A 21379-nucleotide genomic window follows, 5' to 3' on the forward strand; every position below is an offset into this window, starting at 1 on the left:
ACCTTTTTATATTTGTAATGCCCCTTGAGTGCTTTGGTTGTGAAAAGGACCACACTTGAGCACAAACAGCCTATTTTTATGGTCTAAACAATTCCAGTGTGGTTTTTGAATCAAACTTTTCCCTTCTACATGTGGATACAACACGCTAAAAGTTAAAAGTATGTCTTTAAGGATACAAATAAAAAACAGCTCAACCACACTTCAACCAAAACAGTCTGAAACCTGATATACGGCCATGTTAACCACCCAGCTGGCGTAAACAGGTCCCAAGGTTCCCATAGCTGCTGTCTATAGGACCTGTAAAAGCTGTCAGTTGAGCCACATGCTTCAACCGTGCAGTGCTCATTAGGGCCAAAAGCAATCTGTTGCCACACTCACTCTGTCCTCACACCCGCCATCCTGACTCACAGCTCAACTCACAAAAAACAAGGGAGTCAGATGACTCCTGTTAGGCCCCTGAGCAGAACATAAGTGCTCCTCTTCTCCCCTTATAACAAAAGAATGGTTCACAAAGCGCCACAAAGAGATGTTGCATTGACATGGAGAAAAGTCTGCTCTTCTTAGGTGTGAAGTCGTTGTTTTTAATCAGGTACTGAGGTTTAAGACCTAGACTGATGCTGCCCTTTTTGGATGCCAATTCTGATACCCAACAGATCCTTTTTGTTTTTCAGTTTTAAATAGCTTGCAGTATTAAACTAACCTAACTATACTTGACTCTCAAGTGGATGAGAGGGCTTCCATGAACAAACAACACTATTACACCTATGATTCCTCTTTATTATGTTGTTCAAGAAGCTTTAGAAAATTGTGCTGTTAAAATTACAGCTATATCAATTGACTGCACTCATTTATTCATTGTTTTAGTCTTCAGGTTTTGGACTGTTGGTTGGACAAGAGCCATTTGAAGATGTGACTTTGGGCTCTTGGAAATTGTGATGAGCATTTTTCATATCTTTTTACATTAATGATTAATCAATTAATAGTGAACATAGTTAGCAGATTCATCAAAAATAAATGTCATTCCTTGCAGCTCTAGTTATAGCAGTGACCGGAAACACCACTTAATTTGGATCGGTCACATCAGCTTGTTCTTCAGGTCATCCTCAGCACTGATACCGATTTAATATGTTGGATTTGGGCATTTGGAGCGAGGGCCAAGGGGTTGCAGGGGACACACCACCCCATCACCCACCCAAAGCCTGGGCTTGACTTTTCACACCCACCTGATCATAAGGTCACAGACTGTGAGACTTGTTGCAGACACATGTCTGGACTTGTTCAGCTCTCTCCTTCAAACTTAATACAGCTGGGCTCTCCGAAGAACCTTCCATCCAGCATCAGAGCGGTGAAATGGCCTGCACTGTGCTTGACTCGACCTTTGTGTGATCAGGGCTACTAAGCAAACAGCTTCTCTCACCACTGCAGTCCCTTTCTCTGGGAGCAGGGAGAGGAGACAGGCAAAAGAGAGAAGGCGTCTGGGCTATAAGCAATCTGGTATCTCCACCACAGGAGAGGTACAGTATGTTCCAAATAACAATAGCCCCACAGTGTCTGCCAGTCAAACAGGGAGCTACTGCTGTGGAGCAGCATCCACTGGCACAAGCTCTCATAATTAGAGCATGACAGTGAGAGAGCCAACCTGACATGGTGACAATCCATGAAAGGGTGAGGAGCAGACTCGCTGTAGTAATGTGCCTTAGGCTAACACTTCTCATCACTTTGGCGGATAAAAGACAGGTACACATACACTATATATTTGAATATTAGGTCGTAAATCATCTCAATATCTCCACCTAATATTATGACATAGAACAGCTATGTTGCTGTTTGCTCTTCACAGTTGACCCAGCATGCTGTGCTGCATTATTAGGCTATAATTACACTGTACAGTGCCAGTCAGTGTGCCCTTTACTCTGGCAAGTCACATCACACAGATGTCTGGGTCAGTGCGTCTATATAAAGGCTTAGGATCCTACAGGCAAGGCAAGGCTAGGGTTAACAGTCTAGACCCATATAGGGAACATGTTTACTGTTTATTATGGAGTCCCATTACCAGCACATTGTGCTCTAAGGAAGACCCCACTCAGGCCAGTCAGCAGCCTGGCTGTAGTTTCATAACCTACTCAAACACACAGACTACCCGTGATTGACTGCAGCTAATCTCATCAAGAGTGAGAACAGTGGTCCTTCACTGCTTCCAAGTATGGAGCTATTGTGTTGTCAAGTCACCAGTTAACCTGGATCACAAACAACCATGTATGAAGCTTTTAGCTTATACAACAAATAATGTTAATTGTGTCAGGGCAGAGATTAACGTGCTGAGATACCCTTTGCAAATCAATGCCATAGTAAAATTAGCATAACCACATTGAAACAAACAAGGGTGTCCCCTCTGTCCCTGTTTTACCTCTTGCTGCAGATACAGAGACATGTAAACAGGTTGCAGAGCATACGGCAGGAGCTTCATTTCCACAACAGGGTGGGTGTCAAGAACATTTTGCAGCAGCCCTGTGCAGGAGACTGTCAAAACAAGAGCTACTGGAAAAGGGAACAGCATTTGGCATGAGAGGATCTTGCAGGTTATGTAGTGACGCAAAAAATGGGGGAAAGAATCAGCTGACACTCCTGTTAACATCCCAAACTAGAGCAGCCAGTGCGTGTTATATCTTCACGTCCTCACTGACTCGGGTCAGGCTTTCTTAATTCACATAACCAGTGACCAGGCTGACCAGCTGTTACATAATTCCCTGGCCTGATTCTTCTCTCAGAGGAATGGGTACAGTCAGTCCACCAAAACTGGGACTGCACAGCTTGCCCATACACTTGACCATGAAGCCCACCCTACGTGTGTGCGTGTGCGCTATGGGTGCCCCACATACCTCGCTCGGGCTTCATGTTGTCCAGTGTCATCAGGTTGCCTTCAGGGTCTCTTGCAGGGTTTCTTCTCTTTTCCTTCTTCTTCGACAGCCTTGACAGCAACACAACGGTGTCTGGATCTTCCCAAACACTCTGTGGGCTGCGACCTGCTGTATTAAGCTAAGCAATAATATCAGCTGTGAAGCCTGTGTATTGGTGCCAGCTGCCCCCTATCCAACAACAAAGCAGTGCTTTGTTAGCATGCTACTGTACGCTTCCATCGAGTCGCACTGTATTGTCCAACTGACTAACACAAAGACAGCTGATAGCGAATAAACAGCTAGCGTTGGGTAACGGAGCTGTCAATCTGCTTGCTAGCGACTAACCAGTCTGATAACCAGTAATTTATCTAGCAAGCTGACGACTCGTACAGCCAGTCTCAAATTCCACCACCTGAACCATAGTTACGTCGCGATGCATTTCTGTGTCTCCTCTCCGGTAACGCTGGCTCCTCACAACGGCACCCCGCCACGACTGGGGGCTTGTGTGGAGGGCTGCTAACTAACAGCACCGTTAGCTGGATAGCGAACACAACTCACTAACTTTATCGTGACTGTCTGGTTAAGCGTCTACTGGTGGTGACGACGACCTCCGTAAACATCCCAACCCCCCACTGTAGCGCAGGTAGCCACAGCTCGGCTACAAACAACGGTTCCCGATGACGGACCCTTTTTTTCTCTCTCGCTACGACGGGAACATAGTCAACGCATCATTCTTTTCTCACGAAATGTTACGAGGACGTGGTCCACTTTTATGTCCATCCGCGGCACCGTCGCCATCTACTTGACGCTAGAAACGCCACCTGTGCTGCCGACTTCCTCCGCGATCTTCATTAAAACTTTTCAACGGCGACAACAAACAGCCCGACTCCGCTCGCAACCGTTTTTTGTTTTGTTTTGTTTTGTTTTCCGCGAGCGTTCGCCGAGCAGCCGTTGGCGTTTTGTTCGCTGTCTGCTAAAAAAAAAAAACTAGGAGACGAAGGTCGACACTGATATTATTCAGGCGAAATGCGGATGAAAGGAACACTGAGTCCTCCTGGTCGTGATGCTTGCAGCCTGCCTCCCTTCCTCACTTCCCTCCCCAGCGCTGCTTGTCAAAACAGATCAGCGCCAGCTCCCGTCACGTGTCCCAACAACAGCCCCGGTCGTCACTTCCCTGTCGGCCAGCCTCGCATGAACTCGCAGCCATAGCAACCGCCAAGTTAGTTAGCGGCAGCGGTACCAGAAGAAACTTACGAGGAAGCGGCGGCGGCGGCGCGTCTATTGGGAGCGAAGTCAACGGGCGCAAACCCCAGCCAGGTGGTTTTCCCCCCTACACTCCTGCGCCATGTTTGATAAAACGTATGAGGACGTTAAAGGGAACAAACAAGTGAGCGCTGAACTCTCCTTAATCTGATTGGTCAGTGGGATTCGGTGCGCGCTCACGTGCGCACGTGAGGCTTCGTTTCTTTCCGTCGTGAACATTTTGTTCTGGCTTGTTTGGATCGTCGCGAGCCAAAGATCGTGTGTGTGTGCGTGTAGAGAGGCCCGACGAGTCCTGACAAGCTAACAAGCTGCTAAAGCCGTTGAGAAGTTACCGGGAAAATACATCATATACTGATTATCAAGTTAGATATTAACTTATAAAATTAATTCATGTTTTTCATGTGTATATTTCATGCAAGTTAACTCCCTGATTTGTTACTTGTTTTGTTGCCAACAGAAGGAAATTCATTAGGCTACATGTTGTATTTGTCCAATAACGATAAGGTAATGTTAAACAGAAAAAACTAAGTTGTATCCTATACAAAATCAAAAATGTATTCAATGGCAATGCCAATATATAAAGTAATAGATGAAACCCACATTCAAACAAAAGCTAGATATATGGTACATCATCGCCATATGCGGTATTTAGCTTCATCGCTTAGGCTACTGTCATCTAACTTTTGCTTATCAGTGTGACGAGGATTCAACATTTTTTTTTTTTTCAAAAGCAAAAGTTAATTATAAAAATAAACTTAACCATTTGAGGTTAAATTGGAAAAAAATTGAAACGATCCTGATAAATAGGCCCCACTGGATGTGCCCCATTATCATTTTGGTACAAATGAAAAAGGACAGAGGGAGAGCTCTTTGTTTTAATCTCTTCCTCGCTTAAAACCTCTTGGAACAAAGGCAAAGGCCAAAATGAGGACACTAGAGTCTGCTGCACAAATCTGTTTGGCAGCTGCAGTTGCACTTTGTGTGTTATTGTTGTCAGCTTCACACAGATAGACTACATGGACTGGCCTATATTTTCGATAGACTACCAAGAAAGGCCATAACCTAGTGTTGACACAGGAGCCAGATATTTTTTTTAAAGAATAACTATTTGTCCTGAGCCTTTTGAATTTTATTGCCACTCAGTTGCTCTTTGTTTCTGATGCCAGAGATAACTGACACATAGAATGAAGTGACCGCAATAACAATGCAAACATTGACCGGATGATTATTTATCTGGAGTGGGAGCAAAGTTTACCAAGTCAGTCTTCTGTCACTGATTTACACCAGAATGACGTTTAGGTAAAAAAACAAAAAAAAAAAAAAAACAGCTGCAAGTCTGTCAGCCAGTCGTGATCTGCACATGACAAAAACAACTCACAGAAGAAACCATGTGGTGTTCTATTAAGGTTTTGGCTCAGAGACAACTGTGTAAGGGGTCATGGTAAAGATAGTTTGTCGGAGAGCCATTGTCAGCCATCAAAGACCTCAAAAATGTTGAGTTCCTCAACAGTTGAAGCTGCTGTTAGTGTTGTTGTCATTTGAGTTAACTTCCTGTCCGATTTGCAGCAAACAGGACCAGAAAATTTCACAAAAGAACCAACAAAAACTTATTTTACTGCATGAGCTGGGGGAGGAGACACAAGGGTTGCTGACCAAACATTATAAAAGTGATAAGCGATTTCAATCAATAAGAGATCAACATTGCATGCCAATAATATTAACCAAATGGTTAAAGGGTAATTCTCATTTAAATGTTAAAAATATCATGCTCGGTTTGAAGCAGCTTTGTGAAGATCAGCCACTTTGGTAGGCGCTGGTGATCAAACTGTTATATTTTCCTGTTTCATTCTGCAACTAGACAATCACAGCCACACCTACAACAAAGGGCTGTGGTATTTTTAAAAACCATATCAGTGCGAAGGGGACGCTGATGTTGTAAGTTGTGGTTTGCAATGAGCTGCAAAGGCCTGCAACACAGTCAGGGCTGTAGTTCGTGTGATGATGTCATTTAGAGATAAATCCTGGAGCTCTCAGTGGCAACACCTAGAAAGCTATGGCAACACCCTGCACGGCTGCTTTTAAAGAGATATGGGGACGTTTCCCAATTCACTGGGGGATCTGCATTCATGTAAAACTACTTTTAATTTATTGTCTGGTTTTATAGAGCACAGTGTTCAGTGTATTTCCTTTATGTATTCATTTTATTACACAGGAACAGACTGAAAGGAAACATTAGAGATGTTAAAATGTGTTACATTGAAACTGGCCTCACTCAGTAAAACTTGTTTACAGCTAGTTCTTCTTCTGCAACACAAACAAGAAGGATCACATTTCAAGATATAATAGAAACAGACACAATCAACAGAAACAAGACAACAGCGAAAACATACACACCTACATGGACACTACAAAGGAGGGGACTTAAGTGGAGTGAGTAAGATGGTATGTGTTTGTTGAATCATTGGTTGCTGGGATGTCTTCCCATCAGATATTGTTTACGTGCCTGTTTGAAATGTGAAATAAGTTATTGATCTAATATGATACGGGATTTAATTTAAGATTTTAGTGTTTGTGTGGAAAAATAATCCCCGGCTGAACCGGCATGCGATATTGATCTATTGTAAATGAACTAGACGTCATTTCAGGTATTGATACTCTGATTTCTAACATTGGGAGAATTGTCTGTGTTAGTGTTGACTTTATTTTGACTTTACAGTCAAAATTTCTGAAATTTAAAAGTTTAAATTGTCCTCCTTTTGTGTAAATTTTCCCTGTAAGAATGTTGGTGAATAAAACAAAGAAGTCCTCATCTTTGGAAAAATGAATGTCATAGCCCCATCTAGTGGCACGATACTAATAATGCAGAAAAAAGAAACATTACTTCTTGTGTTCTTGTCCGTCTGTCCGTCTGTCTATAAAGTGGCAACGACAAAGGAGGAGAGGAACAGAAGAGGGCAGGAGAAGGGCTACAACTCCAGAGACTGAAAGACAAATGTTGTACAAATAAGAGTGCACCTGAGGTGAAACAGCCCGGACATGTTGTGCCAGGTGTTAGGACTCCCTTGGGTCTCCGTCCTGGTACTCTTCAGTCCTCTTTCCAGGTAAGTGCATTCTTAAGTTTGAGGTCGTCCTTCATACACTGCAGTGCCTTTACTCAGTACACTTTGACCCATTTAAAGAGTTGAAAAGCACACACACACACACACACACACACACACACACACACACACACACACTGTGATGACTAGTTTTGCTCTCAGGCCCAAATAGAGGCGAGGTTGTTAGTCTACTGGCTCAGTTTAATTAAAGATAAGTGATTCACCACTGACTCGACGTTTAACTGAGAAATCAAGTATGTAACTCTCAAAATTTGAATTCAGCTTCCCGCTTTCACCAACATATATTAGCCTCCCCTGCTTACACGCAAGAGTTTGCCTCTGAGCCGTGAATCAGAGTAATCTGGTTAAAACACATCACTCTTGGGTGATGGATTACCAGCAGATGGATTTGGGGGGTTTAGCACCACAATTGAAAAATCAGAAATAGGGTTAAATGTATGTACTCCAACATCTCTACCAGGCATTGCACTGCATCGGAGAGGGCGGTTCCATTGCTGTTGGTGCTATCCATATTATGAAGGTTGACATATGCATTCATTGTACTGTGAAGCGTTAAGGTTGTAATTACATGACACAACAGTACAGAAAGAGTTGGCTAAGTTAAAGGTGCTATAGGTAAGACTTGGCCACCTGTCAAATTCATGCTCAAAACAAATAGGGGGGGCATATCACTAGAGTAACCGCTACCTGCTGCTAATTGCAGCTACCTTAGAAAGTTAGCTTAGTTGCAGCTAGCAGTTTAGGCAGGGAGATTGGGGACCAGGGGAGTGTTAGTGTTTACACCGCTAGCACAGGAGCTTTGGACTGGTATGGGCTGGGGCTAACTGGTTAGCATGCTAATGTCAGTACATAACTCTGCGTCCAGTACCTGGACGTCATAATGTCGAAACTGGTCCTTATTCACATTCTGTTGATCATTTTAGGTCATTTTTACATTTTCACTTTAAGAATAACTGGAGATTTGACAGCTCTTCAATATTCAATAATGAATATTCATTCAGACACATTTTGAGTAAATTAGCTTTGTGGGGTAGTGTGCTTGATTGCACAATTTGATTCCAACAATAACAACTAACCATCTGTGTAAAATGAACCTTCCAACCCACATTTCCTTTTACAGTTGAGAATATGCAGATGACCTCAGGGTTTAGTCATTGACCTGTTTGATAAGCAGGTTAATGTGTATGTAGAATTTATAAATATAAACACGGCCGGGAAATGCAACGATTCATGATTTATAAAGGGACACAAGTACGTACATTTTTGAAGCACCCTGACCGCAGGGTCTGATCTTCTGAAGCTACTTGCCATGCAGGTTCCCATCCAAGACAGACTCAGATGTCTGCTTGTCTTGTCCTCTACTTCCTTATCTGATTTGATATTTTATTGATTCAATTTCCCTGTCTGAGCAAAAAAGGGGGGAAAAGGACAAAACACAGACACCAAAAATAAAATAATAATAACAAGAGTCTGGATTCAGAAGCTGGAAATACCAACCGTTTATTTTCTACTTTTTGTGACTACAGAAATGTTGAAACATTTGAACACTGAAAAAAGCTGGATGACATCATCACTTGCTTCTCAATTTTCTTTCTTTTTTTTTTTCATTTGCTTAGCAATCACAACAGATGATATTGCACGGCACTGAGAAAGCAGTAGCAAAGCCTGGGAAACAGCAATGACAAATCAAGTCATGAGACATGGAGTTATACATCTGAGAGTAACACCGACAGTATTGCCTCTCTGGCACACACACACACACACACACACGCACGCTCAAACACGCACGCACGCACACACACACGCGTACACAACCACCCATACTGAAAACTGAAGAAGCATCGTGAGTTGAGAAGGCGGTCAAAAAGAAAGAGATCAAGGTTGACAAGAGCACAAGGCTGATGAGAGCAATGAGATTTCATTTTGAAATGCAAGTGCAAGATGAACTACTACTGTAATCTACTCCTATATGTCTATGACAACAAATATGCTTGTTTATCAAAACCCTTCAAGCATCTTTGTGTATGAATCGCTGGAGGACACCCCTCTGCGGGTGAGAAACTAGTTCCCCAGCGTAAGAGATCCAGATGATTGTCTTAGGCGCTGCAGTATTGTTATGAGACCTGTAGCCAAGCCACCCATCATATGGGAACTCCTCGTGGACAAAAATAAATAACAGAACATGTGAAAAATGGGGAGAAAATAGATCCACGCTGCATCATCCATTCCCTCTTTAATACAGGACTTAGTAATAGCCACAGTCCATTCTGTGACAAGATGACTGCACAGCATGCTGATGTGATCTGTCACGGACATTTTGGTGATGACCTTCAGTCCTTCGGAGATACTGTGCCGTCTGCATGACAGAGAGGAAGCAGCGCTGACAGTTAGGGAAGGAGTCAGACTTCCTGTTCGAGCCACACACCTGCATACACAAACTTCCATAACAGTGGACGAACACACGGTAAATAAATACATGCAAATGAGCACGCGCACAAACACGCACACCTCAGCAGTCCTTGACATTTGGACTGCACACACACACACACACACACACACACACACACACACACACACACACACTCGCACTCAGACAGTAAAAAGAAATGAGCAATCCAGGTGATCGTCCCCACACACACACATACACAAACACACATACATGCTCACACACTGATTCCTTGGTAAGGTTCTTTGCAGTTTTATTAGACTTTGCTCATAGTCATTACACGAGTACGTACCAAAAGAACAGATACTAGATGGAGCGAGGCGGCGGTGCCACGGCAATAAAAACAGACCCAGCTCCGTGGCACAGCCCCTGGCAGACCGGCTGCCCAGCCTTCGCTCCACCTCACTCTGTGCATGAGACAGCAAAGTGAGCGGGACTTGCAGCCCCTCGTTTTCAAATGCTTCAGATTGTACATTGAACAGGAGATTCCCCACATGGTAGAGTAAGCTTGTCTACGCAGCCCTACGCCTTCTACATTCTATACCCGTGCGAATGGCAAATCAAAACTCAACAAGTCTACCTCACAAATGCCAGTGCTTTTCAACATTATACATATTTTTTTTCCAATTTTTGGTTTGTTTTAAAAATCTTTGGATGTGCAGTAATACCCATAAAATAACTGTTTTTTTTTAAAAAGTCAACAGAATAGAAAAAACACACACACGCACGCACACACGTACACACTGCTTTTTGCCAGCTGTTCAACAAAGTAGCTCCTGTATAACTTTGTCTGCGTTGGCAAAATCAACTGTCTGGGTTTCTGGCAGTGTTTAAAACACACATTGAAATGCCGGCTAGGATTCAGCTGAAGAAGAATACAAACTACTCCTTTTTGTTATATCTAAGCGTGGGAAATAAGGCTGTAACATAAAACTGTCTTTTTTGTTTGTTTTCTTTTTTCCAAAAACCTACTATATACAAATCTAGAGTTTCTACAAATGCATAAATTAAAGCAGTGGTTAACCATTACAAAAATGCAATTAAATTAAAATCACAACACAGAAGTAGAGAAAAGGGAAAATATGAACACAATATCACAGCAGTTGGTTTTACCCTGTAAAAGCAATAGTCTACCATCATAATATTGGCATAACCCAATGTCTGATAAAAAATACGCTTCTCCCTCCATCCCTTAAGTTTCATACATCAACCCTGAAACTCGTCCTCCGTGACTTGAAACAGAGCACTTCTGCCAAAAAACAAAAAAAACAAAACAACAACTTCAAAATAGATAATCATACAGCTTTTTGAAGTAACAATAACAGTTACCACACGAGTGGAGTTCTGCCTCACTCACAGATAGACGTCTCAATGCAGAACTCAAAGGAATTATTACTATGAGGTATTCAGAGACATTGGTAAAAGACATGCACGGCCAGAGTGCTGGACCTTCCTACACACAGCAGAGGGACGAGGAAGGTTGGGGGTGGGGGTGGGGGAGGAGGAGGAGGAGGAGGGATGGATGGGGTAAAAGGAGGGCAGGGCAGAGGAGGAGAAACAAAGACCTTTGGTTTAATCTGTAGAAGTGGACAACAGAAATTCCTTTGGTATGTTTTCATTGCATGGTTGCGCTGGCGAAAGCACCACGGTGTGATTAAGAAACAAAAAACAAAAAAACAACCTTTTCCTTGTTTCTTCAGTAGTGGCCCTTCTACAGGCTGAGGTATTCACAGAGTCAAAGGTGAGAGGTCAACAGCGGTTTAACACTTTGGTTCAAGCAAGGCACTCGTCCTGGGAGTTTTTAGAAAGATTGCAACACGTCTGCTTCTACTTTCAGGAACATGTCTGCCTATAGTTGAGTCAACAATTCTGCCCATGGCTATGTCAGCTTGTCTGCCTATTGTTATGTAAAGATGTCTGACCTATTTGGTGGATCGATATCATCAGCCTATAGATACACACCGAGAGGCAGTGCCAAGTAGAAAAAAAGAAAGAAAAAAAAAGACACTGTAGCGGGGTACGCCATCAAATTTACATGGATTACTTTGAAATGAATCAAACTAAAACTTTGATTTCTCATGTCAGCTTTTTTTTTTTTTTTTACATTTTTTATCTCACTTCTCTGCCAATAAAGTTGTAGAACTGAAGACCTGGCAACACAAAGCACAAAGATAGACATTGCTAGCGAGCTGGCTGTACCCCGCAGGCACCTGCGTGGCCCGCTTGTGTGTATCTATGGCTAGAGCAGCACATCTGCCTATAGCTACATCAGCATGACTACCTATGGAGCTGTAATCAGAGCACAGATGAAGCAAGAGCACGCATAGCAGGGGTGCATGGGCTGAGTGCAGGTGGGAGGGAGGGGGAGAAGAAAGGAAGAGAAGAGAGACAGAGAGAGAGAGAGAGAGGAGGAAATGTGGGGGAGGGGGGACACATACAACATCTTTTTAAACACCACTCGTAGAGGCCGTGCAATGAGAAAAAATCTTTGGTTATCTTTGGTATCATCAAAGTGATAGAAATCACGTATGGAACTTGAGTGAGGTAGCATCTTTGGTTCACACTATAAAACATCAGCAGGTCTTGACACATTTTTTTTTGTTTCTTGTCGTCTTTTTTGTTTGTTTTTTTTTTCATTTCGGAGATGAAGAAGAAGAAGAAGCAGCAGCAGCAGCAGCAGCAGCTCGCTCTCTCTCTCTCTCTCTCACGCCTCTCCTTCGGCGCTTGTTCTGATGGATGTAGAGCTGCTAACCCTGGCCATGAGGAGGATGACGGCAAGGGGCCAGCTCAATATATTTAATGATACGCTGCCCCTGGGCCAGCCCTGTGTAGTGCTTTCCTCCTAGTGCTGAAATGCATAGCTTACCAGGAGAGGAGTCAGGAGGCAGGATGGGTGAGGAGGAGGAGGAGGAGGAGGAGGAGGAAGGGGGGAGGCTGGGGATTGGCAAACAGGCAGGGGAGGTTTGCTTTCGTATTCAGGTGACGAGCTGACATTGCTGTGTAAGCGCCCGAAAGTGATTCGATCATTGATATCATCCCCTCCACCCGACATCTTTGATGAGGAGGATAAAATCAAATAGGTATGAAGCACGCGGGGACGAGGGAGCAGCGCTGAATGCTTATTATTAGAGTGGTGACACTGAAAAAGAAAACTCCATCAGAGGCCTTCTGTCTCCCTCACAGTGTCAAGACCACGCGCTTTTGTTTTCACCTTTGCAGAGAAAACACACTACTGAACGGATTCGTCTTTGCTTTTGCCAGCCGCTGGTATTTGAAAGCTGAATCTGCATCTGAGCAGACTTACAGAAAAAAAAGGGCAATTAATCTTCACAACGCAGGGAACATTCACGTAGACCGTTTGTAAAGATATAACTGGAATATTTGGGTTGATTCAAGAAAAGGCATCTACAAGGCAAATCGTCAGGGTTGTGTCAGAAATATTTCCATTTGGCAGGGAGCGTATATTTTAAAGTATGACCCCATGTAAGCAGTAACATTCACTTCTTTGTGGCTCCTCGTTAACAGTCAGTCTCAGGAGGTAAGGGAGGAAATGAGGTAAAAAATACTCTTAAGATTATCAACTACAAAATATACTCTTTGGTCAAATTACTCCATAAGCAGTGTTTTTTTTTTTTTTTTTTACTTCTAAAGCTGCATGAGAGGCTTCAGGGTGCAGAAGAAAAGGCTTTGGTTTCTCTTGTTTAAATTATTCAACGTTTCAGCATGTTGGAAGAAAGCACTACCATGTGGGTTGAGGTTAGGGTTTTTTTGGGTTTTTTTTTGGTTTTGGGTTAGCAGTCTACGCAATGGGCATTTTTCCCTGTCTGTCTGGAATGCTTGATAGAAAGACAGACAGCCGGAGAGACAGACAGTCCACCGCCACCGCCACCGATCCAAACGAGGTCACCGACAACAATCCAGTCGCTCCTGTAGGATTTTTTTTTTGTCTTTAAAGTTGATTGGCCAATCCCACCGGAGCTCCACATTCTGGCTGTTTCTCAAGCTGCAGATCAGACTGCCAATAGGCTGATTAAACCTCCATTTAGGGGGAGGGGGGGGGGGGACCCATCATTAAAACCAACCAATCAGATTAAAGATAAGGATGGCGAATGATAGATTGATACTGGATGGGGAGGTGTAAGGGGGGTGTAGTAAAGCTATAGACCAGTGACAGTGAGAGTGTGTGTGAGGGGGGGAGGGGGGTAAAACTATAGTCTTTTTGCAGTATGTTACACATAAACGTGTTGCTGAAACAAACATTTCAAAGCAGGTCAAACAAGAAGTCTTTGGTTTGTTTTTTTCATCTTTGGATACTATAAATATCAATATAGTACAGGTTTAAGGGCAAAACGTTGCTTCAAGGTCTTTTTTAAGTTTCTCTTTGTTTCTCTTAAGTTTTAAAGCTTTTCCACCGAGGTTGAGTCAGTCCATGAGTTGGTCAAATCAGTCCGTCTTCAGGCTTTGGTGCAGGCGTTGGGGCCAGAGTTGACTGAGTGACCGGAGCCGTCGTCCACCCACTTATCTAGGCTCCGGCGGCGTGCGTTCATAAAGAAGTTGCTGACTGTGGCCAGCTCCAGGCCCAGCTGCTGGGCAATGGTGACCTGCAGCTCTTTGGATGGACGCTTGTTCTCCTTGAAGATGGCGTGGAGCGTCCGCCGCTGCACATCTGTGAACACCAGCCGAGGCTTTTTGGTCATGTTCCCCCGCTCGCTCCTGCCGTGGTCTTGTTCCTTTCGCTTGCATGCTGCGGAGAAGTCAGGAGACAGAGAGAGAGACACAGAAGGAGAGTGTTTGTGAGAGAGGGCTGAATATACCTGTGTATATCTCCATCACACCTCAACCTTGGATTTGAAGGAAAATCCTGACCTAAGAATTATCTCAGTGGCTTTTCTCCTCAGCAGCTTAACATCAGAGTTCATTCTTATTTAACAACTAACTCTACTATAGATTGTGTTGGTGCACAAATGCAAAACAATTTAAGCTTTTCACAGATGCCTACATCAAAATAATTCTGGGTTATTATTTTATAAGACCACAGCATTTCAGTTTATATTGCTAACATGACAAGTGCATCGAGTTTTATAATCCTAGAAACAAGGTAGCAAAACAGCAAATAGCAAAAATAAGTTAATAAGCATAACAAAATGAGCAGTGAAATATAATAAGAATGTTTGACAGATGCCAGCATTGCTTTTAAATGCTCATTTTGTGAATAACATCAAAAACCAAAGTGGAAACGAGCATTTTTAACACTTTAAAGTCATTTCTACAACCCGAACTGAACTTGCATCAGCTGATTTGACTCAGAGCTCCTCCTCTCTGGTTTGACTTGTGGTAATTAGGTAAGAGAGTGAAAGAAAAGCAAGGATGTTACCGGATTAGTTACTGAACACAAAGGTGCACAGTATGTACTCTGATACTGTAGTGATGGAAAGGCTTCTGATAAAGGAGTCACATGTGTATCATTGTGGCTATAAGACTTAAATAGATTTCGTCTGTCAGATGTAACTTTGTACAGAATCTTGTCACAGTCTGCAGTTTTCTACTTTTGTTTTAAACACTGAGATACTTTCAGTGGCAGAGTCAAACTCTTCCCCATTTTGCAGTGATGGAATGTAACTAAGTACATTTACCCAAGTAGGCGCAATTTTGAGATACTTTACTCGATTAATTACATCTTCTGCTCCTTTATACTTCCACTCCAGAGATAAATATTGTACTTTTACTCCACTACATTTATTTGATAACTCTAGTTCTTACTAGTTGCAGACTGCATGCTTTATCAGAGCAATAGTGCAAATTGAATTTTGAATTAATTTATTTTGTTGGAAATCAGATAAAAAACAAAATAACTAAAAATGATTGCAATAATCATAAAAATGCTGAATATCTGATTTGATAAATGACCTGGCTGATAATTGTTTGAGGCCTATACACTATATACATAGCCTACATGTAAATATATGTATAAATTACTTTTTCTTGTACTTTTGACACTTAAATACGTTTAATATCAGATACTTTAAGAACTTTTACTCATTTCGTATGGTTGACTTTCACTTTTACTAAAGTCGAATTTGAACTCAATTATGACTCTTGTACTTTTAACAACACTGCCATTTTGTCATGGAGCCCCATGGTGAGTTCACGGACCAGAGCAGGAGCTCTGCAGGCGGACAGGAAGCCGTGAGCCGGGGAACAATGAGCGCTGTCCGCGGTGCTGAAAACAACAGCAATACGGAGACCATGGAGAAATGACCCACAGGTCATCTAATATAGGAGAAAAAAAGAAACCTGGGAATTGACAGCGCATCAAACCTCCCTCCACTTGATCTCGTTATTATTACTTCTACTATTCTTCTCTTTTTAAGCCCTGGTGGAGCAGCACATCCAGAGTGAGGCTCACCGGTGAGCAGAGACCAGGAGGGGGCAGGCGTGGGCTGCTGGAGGAGAGGCCCTGCGTGGACCCAACGGGGCCATTAACGGGCAGCATACTCTCACCACAAGGCATTCCCCTTGAAGAGAGCTGATTAATTTTGCAAAATGCGGCGGGTGAATAAAAAAAACATTTCATATTAGAAAGCCTCAAAGCGCCAGTGAATCAAAGTAGCGAGGTTTTACGCGCAATGTCGAGCCAGACGTGGAGAAAAGGAAACCACGATCATTCTGAGCGCGTAAAATGAGAAATATGAGAGATATGTATGTAGTCAATAGTGCATATATTACCTCACATTACTCTGATATTTGTATCATAATTTTGGTCTTCAGCTTTAGATGTAATATCTGTACTTTTCCACATCCAAGTGTAGTAAAGTAGCAGTGAAAGAGAGCTTAATTAGGGAAATATTAAAATAATAATAACTCAAAAAAACCTGTTAATAACATGATATGAAGTTGATGTGGCCGATCCCTCCTTGTAACCTCATTTTCGCCCCCTCCCCTCCCTCCCTCCCTCCCCCTCCCTCTCAGGTGTGTGTATAAAGTACAGTGCAGCGACCTGTCCGCGCGACCATAAACTGCAGCGTAACAGTGCGTGTGAGCAGCCCGCTGTCTCCAGTGTTGGTAAATATTAACAGAGAGCCGGAGCTCGTCGTGTAAAGGGCTGCTATAAATCAGCAGCAGTGAAGGCCACTCAGACAGCAGGAGCCACCACGCACGGAGCGGCCCGGCCCCCCTCTGCAACAGGAGGCCCCCGGCCCGAGACACAGCTTTTCCCAGGACCGGGGGAGGACATAACAACGGCCTCGTTATCACACTAATCACACACACACACACACACACACACACACACACACACACACACACACACTGCTGCTGCTCCCGGCTAATGATTACAAACACACAGATAACTCCACAGACTCGCACACAGTGGGCCTACACTGACACGGTGTGACGGCAGCGCTGCGTTTCATAATCTCACAGAGAACAACAAACAGACCTCTGTGCTCCAAACGCTGCAAAATGTGCAACCGGAAAACCCGATTCTTCCAACTACCTGGACATGTGTCTTCATTTACTGAGAGATCCTGAAAACACCAGGAAACACTGAGGATTCACCCTCCAACTGATTTACTGAGACTAAATTCATCTGTCATTTCTGAACTCATTCATTAAAAACATCTATTCATTTCTATTCTATTCTATTCTATTCTATTATTTTCTATTCAGATGGGTAATTGAATACGTGGGAAAAGGAGGAAAGGCCCGAGATTAATTTCAGAAGCGTGAGATCAATAAGTATATCACATCTACTTCAGCACACGATCACATATCTGGTTCACCTAGGAACGGATCAATACAATGGCCGCTCTAAATTAATTTAGTTTTTCAACTGTAAAACATTTTCTCCACTGCTAACCTTCATATTTTGGGGGGGAAATTTTCCAACTAACAGCTTTTATCATTTCAGTTTTTGCTCAAGAGAAGAATTTTATTCATGATTTTCATCTTATATTTTTTAAGTTGAAATTAAACGAGACAGGGCAGTGAAAAGAAATGTCTGAATACAGCTGAGGCCTGAGACGTTTGTTTTTTTCCCTCAGTATTTATGTGTCACTCGTTCAAGAACCACCGTCAATACTGATCGATGATCCCACAGATCTGATCGCAGGCTGATCACACTGATGATTGAAAGATGATCGAAGCAGCGCACAGAAGTTACAGGAGATTTAAAAAGAAAAGAAAAAAAAGTCAGTGATGAAATCTCATCTTCAACACACACACACACACACACACACACACACGCACGCACGCACAGCAGCAGCAGCAGCAGCAGATGGGAAAACTGAAAAATAATCTATTGCGATTACACACCCACGTGCACACGCGCCAAAAAAAAAGCACACACGCACACTTTCCACCATAAGTGGCCGCGGCCTCACTTTTCAAAAAGCCAAAAAGCCTCATTAGTATGTCATTGATTAGGCCTGTGGACGTTAACAAACTAAAAACACACACACACAAAAAAACTCCCACTGGGGTGCCCTGTGAACGCGCACGTGCGATTTGGGGGCCTCGTTGCGCGCCCTAATTGACTCGTGCGTACCTCAGGGACAAATTAATACAGAGGTCTATCAGTTAATTAGAGAGACCTCAGTCGAGTCAGGCCGAGGGGCCAAACACAAACACACGCTCTCCATTCTGTTCTGCTCTATAATAATATCAACAACACATTTCAGCGGCTAAATAACGCACAACGTCAGCTTTACTTGACATTTAAATCCAGTTTAAGAACACGTGCACACCTCTCTCTCTCTCTCTCTCTCTCTCTGTGTGTGTGTGTGTGTGTGTGTGTGTGTGTGTGTGTGTGTTTACACCGCGTGCAGCACCCCCCAAAAAAGGGGCCGATCAGTTGCACCTACACCAAAATAAACACATTCCTAACGATTTCTGGGCGAAGGATCAGTTTACGCACACAGTCCAGCGGTCGATACTTTGAGGTGAAATGACATGAGCGCTTGTTTCACACGAGCCCAAAATCAGCGTGGAGAGACCGAAAAAAGAAAAATGCGTATTGATATCAGGCCACGAGCATCAGCCTGCTGAAGCACTTTGTAACTTTACTGTGTGAGGTTGGATTTGACCATCCAGCAGACCCCCCCCACCACCATCCTCCTCCTCACTCCCTCCCTCCTCCTCCTCCCCTCCAGGCATGAACCTCTCATTTGGAAGCTGTATCTAAAGAAAAGCAGGGTTCATCAAAGCCTGAGGCAGGTTTAATTCTGGAGACATGGTGTAATGTATTATTTGATAAAGAAACCATCAGCCTAGAGGGAACATTTGTCCTGGATGCTACCCTGATGTGATTCTTGATTTACACTGAGATTACTTGGAAATGTTTAGGGTTGTTTTTTTCCCCCTCCACTCTACACAATCAGCCTGGGTTCCCATCCCCTTTGACCCCCGCTGCTAAATACAAGGTAGCATTCAGGGCTAATGATCCAGCTCCAGTGTCTGTACTTCTCAGCCACACATTCAGAGGATGAAAACAAAAAGGGGGGCTTTACCGAGGCTTCGCTCACCTGCGAGCCTGAGCGCACTCATGCGTTGGAACTCAGGCTCCTGCAGCCATTTCCACATGCGGCGGAAGGTCTCTCTGCCGGACTTGAGCTTGGACCAGGGTTTGGGGTTCCTCAGCAGGTCGGACAGGGTCCCCTGGGACCTGCACAGGACCCGCTGGGCAAAGATGGCCTGAGGGATGCTGTAGCGCTTCAGCTCCGTGGTGATCCTCTGCGCCACCTCTTTGGTATTCACCTCCTCCATCTGGCCCCCAGAAACACCACCCCCTCCAACGCCGCCCCCTTGCTGCCCGGGCCCGGAGGCCTGCTCCCGGCTGTTCCCCAGCCCCTGGCCATGCCCCTGCGCGCCAAGGTGGGCGTGCGGGTGGTGGTGGAGGCCGTTGATTTGTACCATGCCCGCCGAGGAGCTCATGTGCTGCTCCGTGTGTCTGCCGAGCATGGCCGGGTGGTGAGCCTCAAACCCGCTGGGGGTGAGCATCTTCTCACCAGGCATAGCGGCACCGGGATGAGCGTAGGGAGGGATGCCGGCCTGGGTCGTGTGTATGCTGGCCAGACCGGAGCCAGACAGCGGGGAGAGGCTCTGGCCCATGCAGGGATCCTTGTGATGATATGCGGGATACAGACTGTTCATAGGCGCCAGACTCCGGTCCTCGCGCATCAACGTGAAGCTGCCGCTGACATTTCCGGGGATCCTCTGGTGGGGGTGAGGGTGAGGATGATGGGGATGGTGGTGGTGGTGATGATGGGGAGGAAACTTGTCGGACACGGTGGAGATGGGGGGTAAGGGCTGCAGGGGCGTTAGGGTGGTGTAAGTGCTGCTCGCACTCATGCCAGGGGGGGCTTCACACATGCTGATGGCTGGATGCAGGTGTCCGGGGTGGCTGGGATGATAGTCTCCGCTGTCCAGCAGGGTCGCCATGCCCATAGCGCGGTGGCTGAGACCCCGGGGGCTCGGACGGGAATGTGGACTGTGGCCACTCAGCAGCTCTCCGTGACCGGCCACGGACTCATGCACTCCGTGCAGGTCGCCAATATTCTCCATCGACAGCTGTGCGTTCATGATCCGGGCAGCGCTGTGGACAAACCATCTATCTGACCTACCGCAGTTAGCTGGTGTCCAGAAGTCCTCACGTCCAGGAAAGTTCAATTCTCTTTTGTTGCTATTTCTCTTCTTGCAGCAGCCTCCTTCGCTTTCGCCTCCTCGCTGTCCTTATATTTGATTTTTTTTTTTGTCCTCCAGCCTCTGACGCTGTTGGGTTTCTTTTTTTTTGCAGAACTCCTTTTTCCCTTGATATTTTTATTCTTATTATTTTTATATTTACTTTTTGAAATTTTTTTTCTTTTCTGATTCTCTTTATGATTCAAGCCCCCCCACCGCCAACCAGCTGTCCTTGCGCTCCGGTCGGGTGCCGCGCCATCTCTCTAGTTGTGTGTCTCCAGCCCCTCTTCCACCGCAGCACAGATCACTGTCTGCACATGCGCACTGCGAACACACATCTCCTCCCATACTCTCTCTCTCTCCTTCTCTCTCTCTCTCACACACACACACACACGCCCCGTCGCTCTGACGTCAGCTACCTTATTAAGGAAGGGAGGTATCAAACCACCTGCTTACAGCTCCTGTCCTGGATATTCAGCAACCCTTTAGCCTCCGCGCACATGTTAAAAACATGCAAATAGACGGATCCCTTAATAAGATCCTCACAGGATCGACCCGTGGAGACTGACTGCCTCTAAATGTGCGACTGCCAGCTGTTATTTAGAAAATGCTAAATTCATTAGGGGGCCGTAATGAGGCTCGATCTCCAGTCCTCCTTAAATTATTAGGTGCAAATGAAGTAAACTTCCGGGTTCATTTGGAGTTGATTTTTGACTAGTGAGGTCTGGGGGATTCAAACACCTCAACACACTCCCATGGAAGCGCCATTCATTCTTCCCGGGGAAGGAAAAACAACAGAAAAAAAGAGGCTTGAGGGATTAAAAACAAAGCGTGAGCGTTTAATTAGCAGCTAAATTTAGATCCTATGTGTTCATGCTCGCGGATCCATATTCTTTCATTATGAGGCTACTTCAGCTGCACCCCCCCCCCCATCCACCCACCTCACCCACCCCCCCCCTGTGCCAAATATGTGGCGG

At 44.5% G+C, this 21379-nt stretch overlaps 2 protein-coding genes and 1 long non-coding RNA gene across 5 annotated transcripts in view; 1 reads left to right on the plus strand and 2 right to left on the minus strand.

Moving 5' to 3' along the window:
* The window catches only part of atosa (atos homolog A), a 33628-nt gene extending 29336 nt beyond the window's left edge, over positions 1–4292 (minus strand). The window contains exons 1-2 of one of the 2 annotated variants that reach the window (XM_084362957.1): positions 4152–4292; positions 2880–3036 (exon numbers count right to left, since the gene is read on the minus strand). In XM_084362957.1, coding sequence (XP_084219083.1) covers positions 2880–2910 — 31 coding nt within the window. In that variant the 5' untranslated portion in view covers positions 2911–3036; positions 4152–4292. Of the gene's footprint in view, positions 1–2879 lie in introns of both variants that reach the window. The other variant, XM_084362956.1, reaches the window with a different exon arrangement.
* A 2689-nt stretch (positions 4293–6981) lies between these two features.
* LOC311266020 lies at positions 6982–9839 on the plus strand. The gene is made up of 2 exons (XR_014623655.1): positions 6982–7261; positions 8896–9839. It is a non-coding gene; the product is annotated as an uncharacterized lncRNA (long non-coding RNA).
* A 122-nt stretch (positions 9840–9961) lies between these two features.
* onecut1 (one cut homeobox 1) lies at positions 9962–20651 on the minus strand. Of its 2 annotated transcripts, none has more exons than XM_084367999.1 (2): positions 19247–20651; positions 9962–14469 (listed from the first exon to the last, which is right to left on the minus strand). In XM_084367999.1, exons 1-2 carry the CDS (start codon positions 20301–20303, stop codon positions 14180–14182), a joined length of 1347 nt encoding a protein of 448 aa, XP_084224125.1. In that variant the 5' UTR covers positions 20304–20651; the 3' UTR covers positions 9962–14179. The 2 variants fall into 2 exon arrangements, with proteins under 2 accessions (XP_084224125.1, XP_084224124.1); XM_084367998.1 differs by having other exon boundaries at positions 19232–20651.
* Positions 20652–21379: the final 728 nt, after the last annotated feature.

The sequence above is a fragment of the Pagrus pagrus genome (genome assembly GCF_965226575.1).
Source record: "Pagrus pagrus genome assembly, chromosome: 1".
Lineage (NCBI taxonomy): Eukaryota > Metazoa > Chordata > Actinopteri > Spariformes > Sparidae > Pagrus > Pagrus pagrus.

What these genes read in the sequence shown, in the direction of transcription:
- onecut1 (XM_084367998.1), bottom strand. Translation starts at nt 20,303, where the DNA reads ATGAACGCACAGCTGTCGATGGAGAATATTGGCGACCTGCACGGAGTG. An exon ending in CGCAGGTGAGCGAAGCCTCG is followed by an intron (nt 14,470 to 19,231) that starts GTAAAGCCCCCC and finishes ACTTCTCCGCAG; the next exon opens with CATGCAAGCGAAAGGAACAA.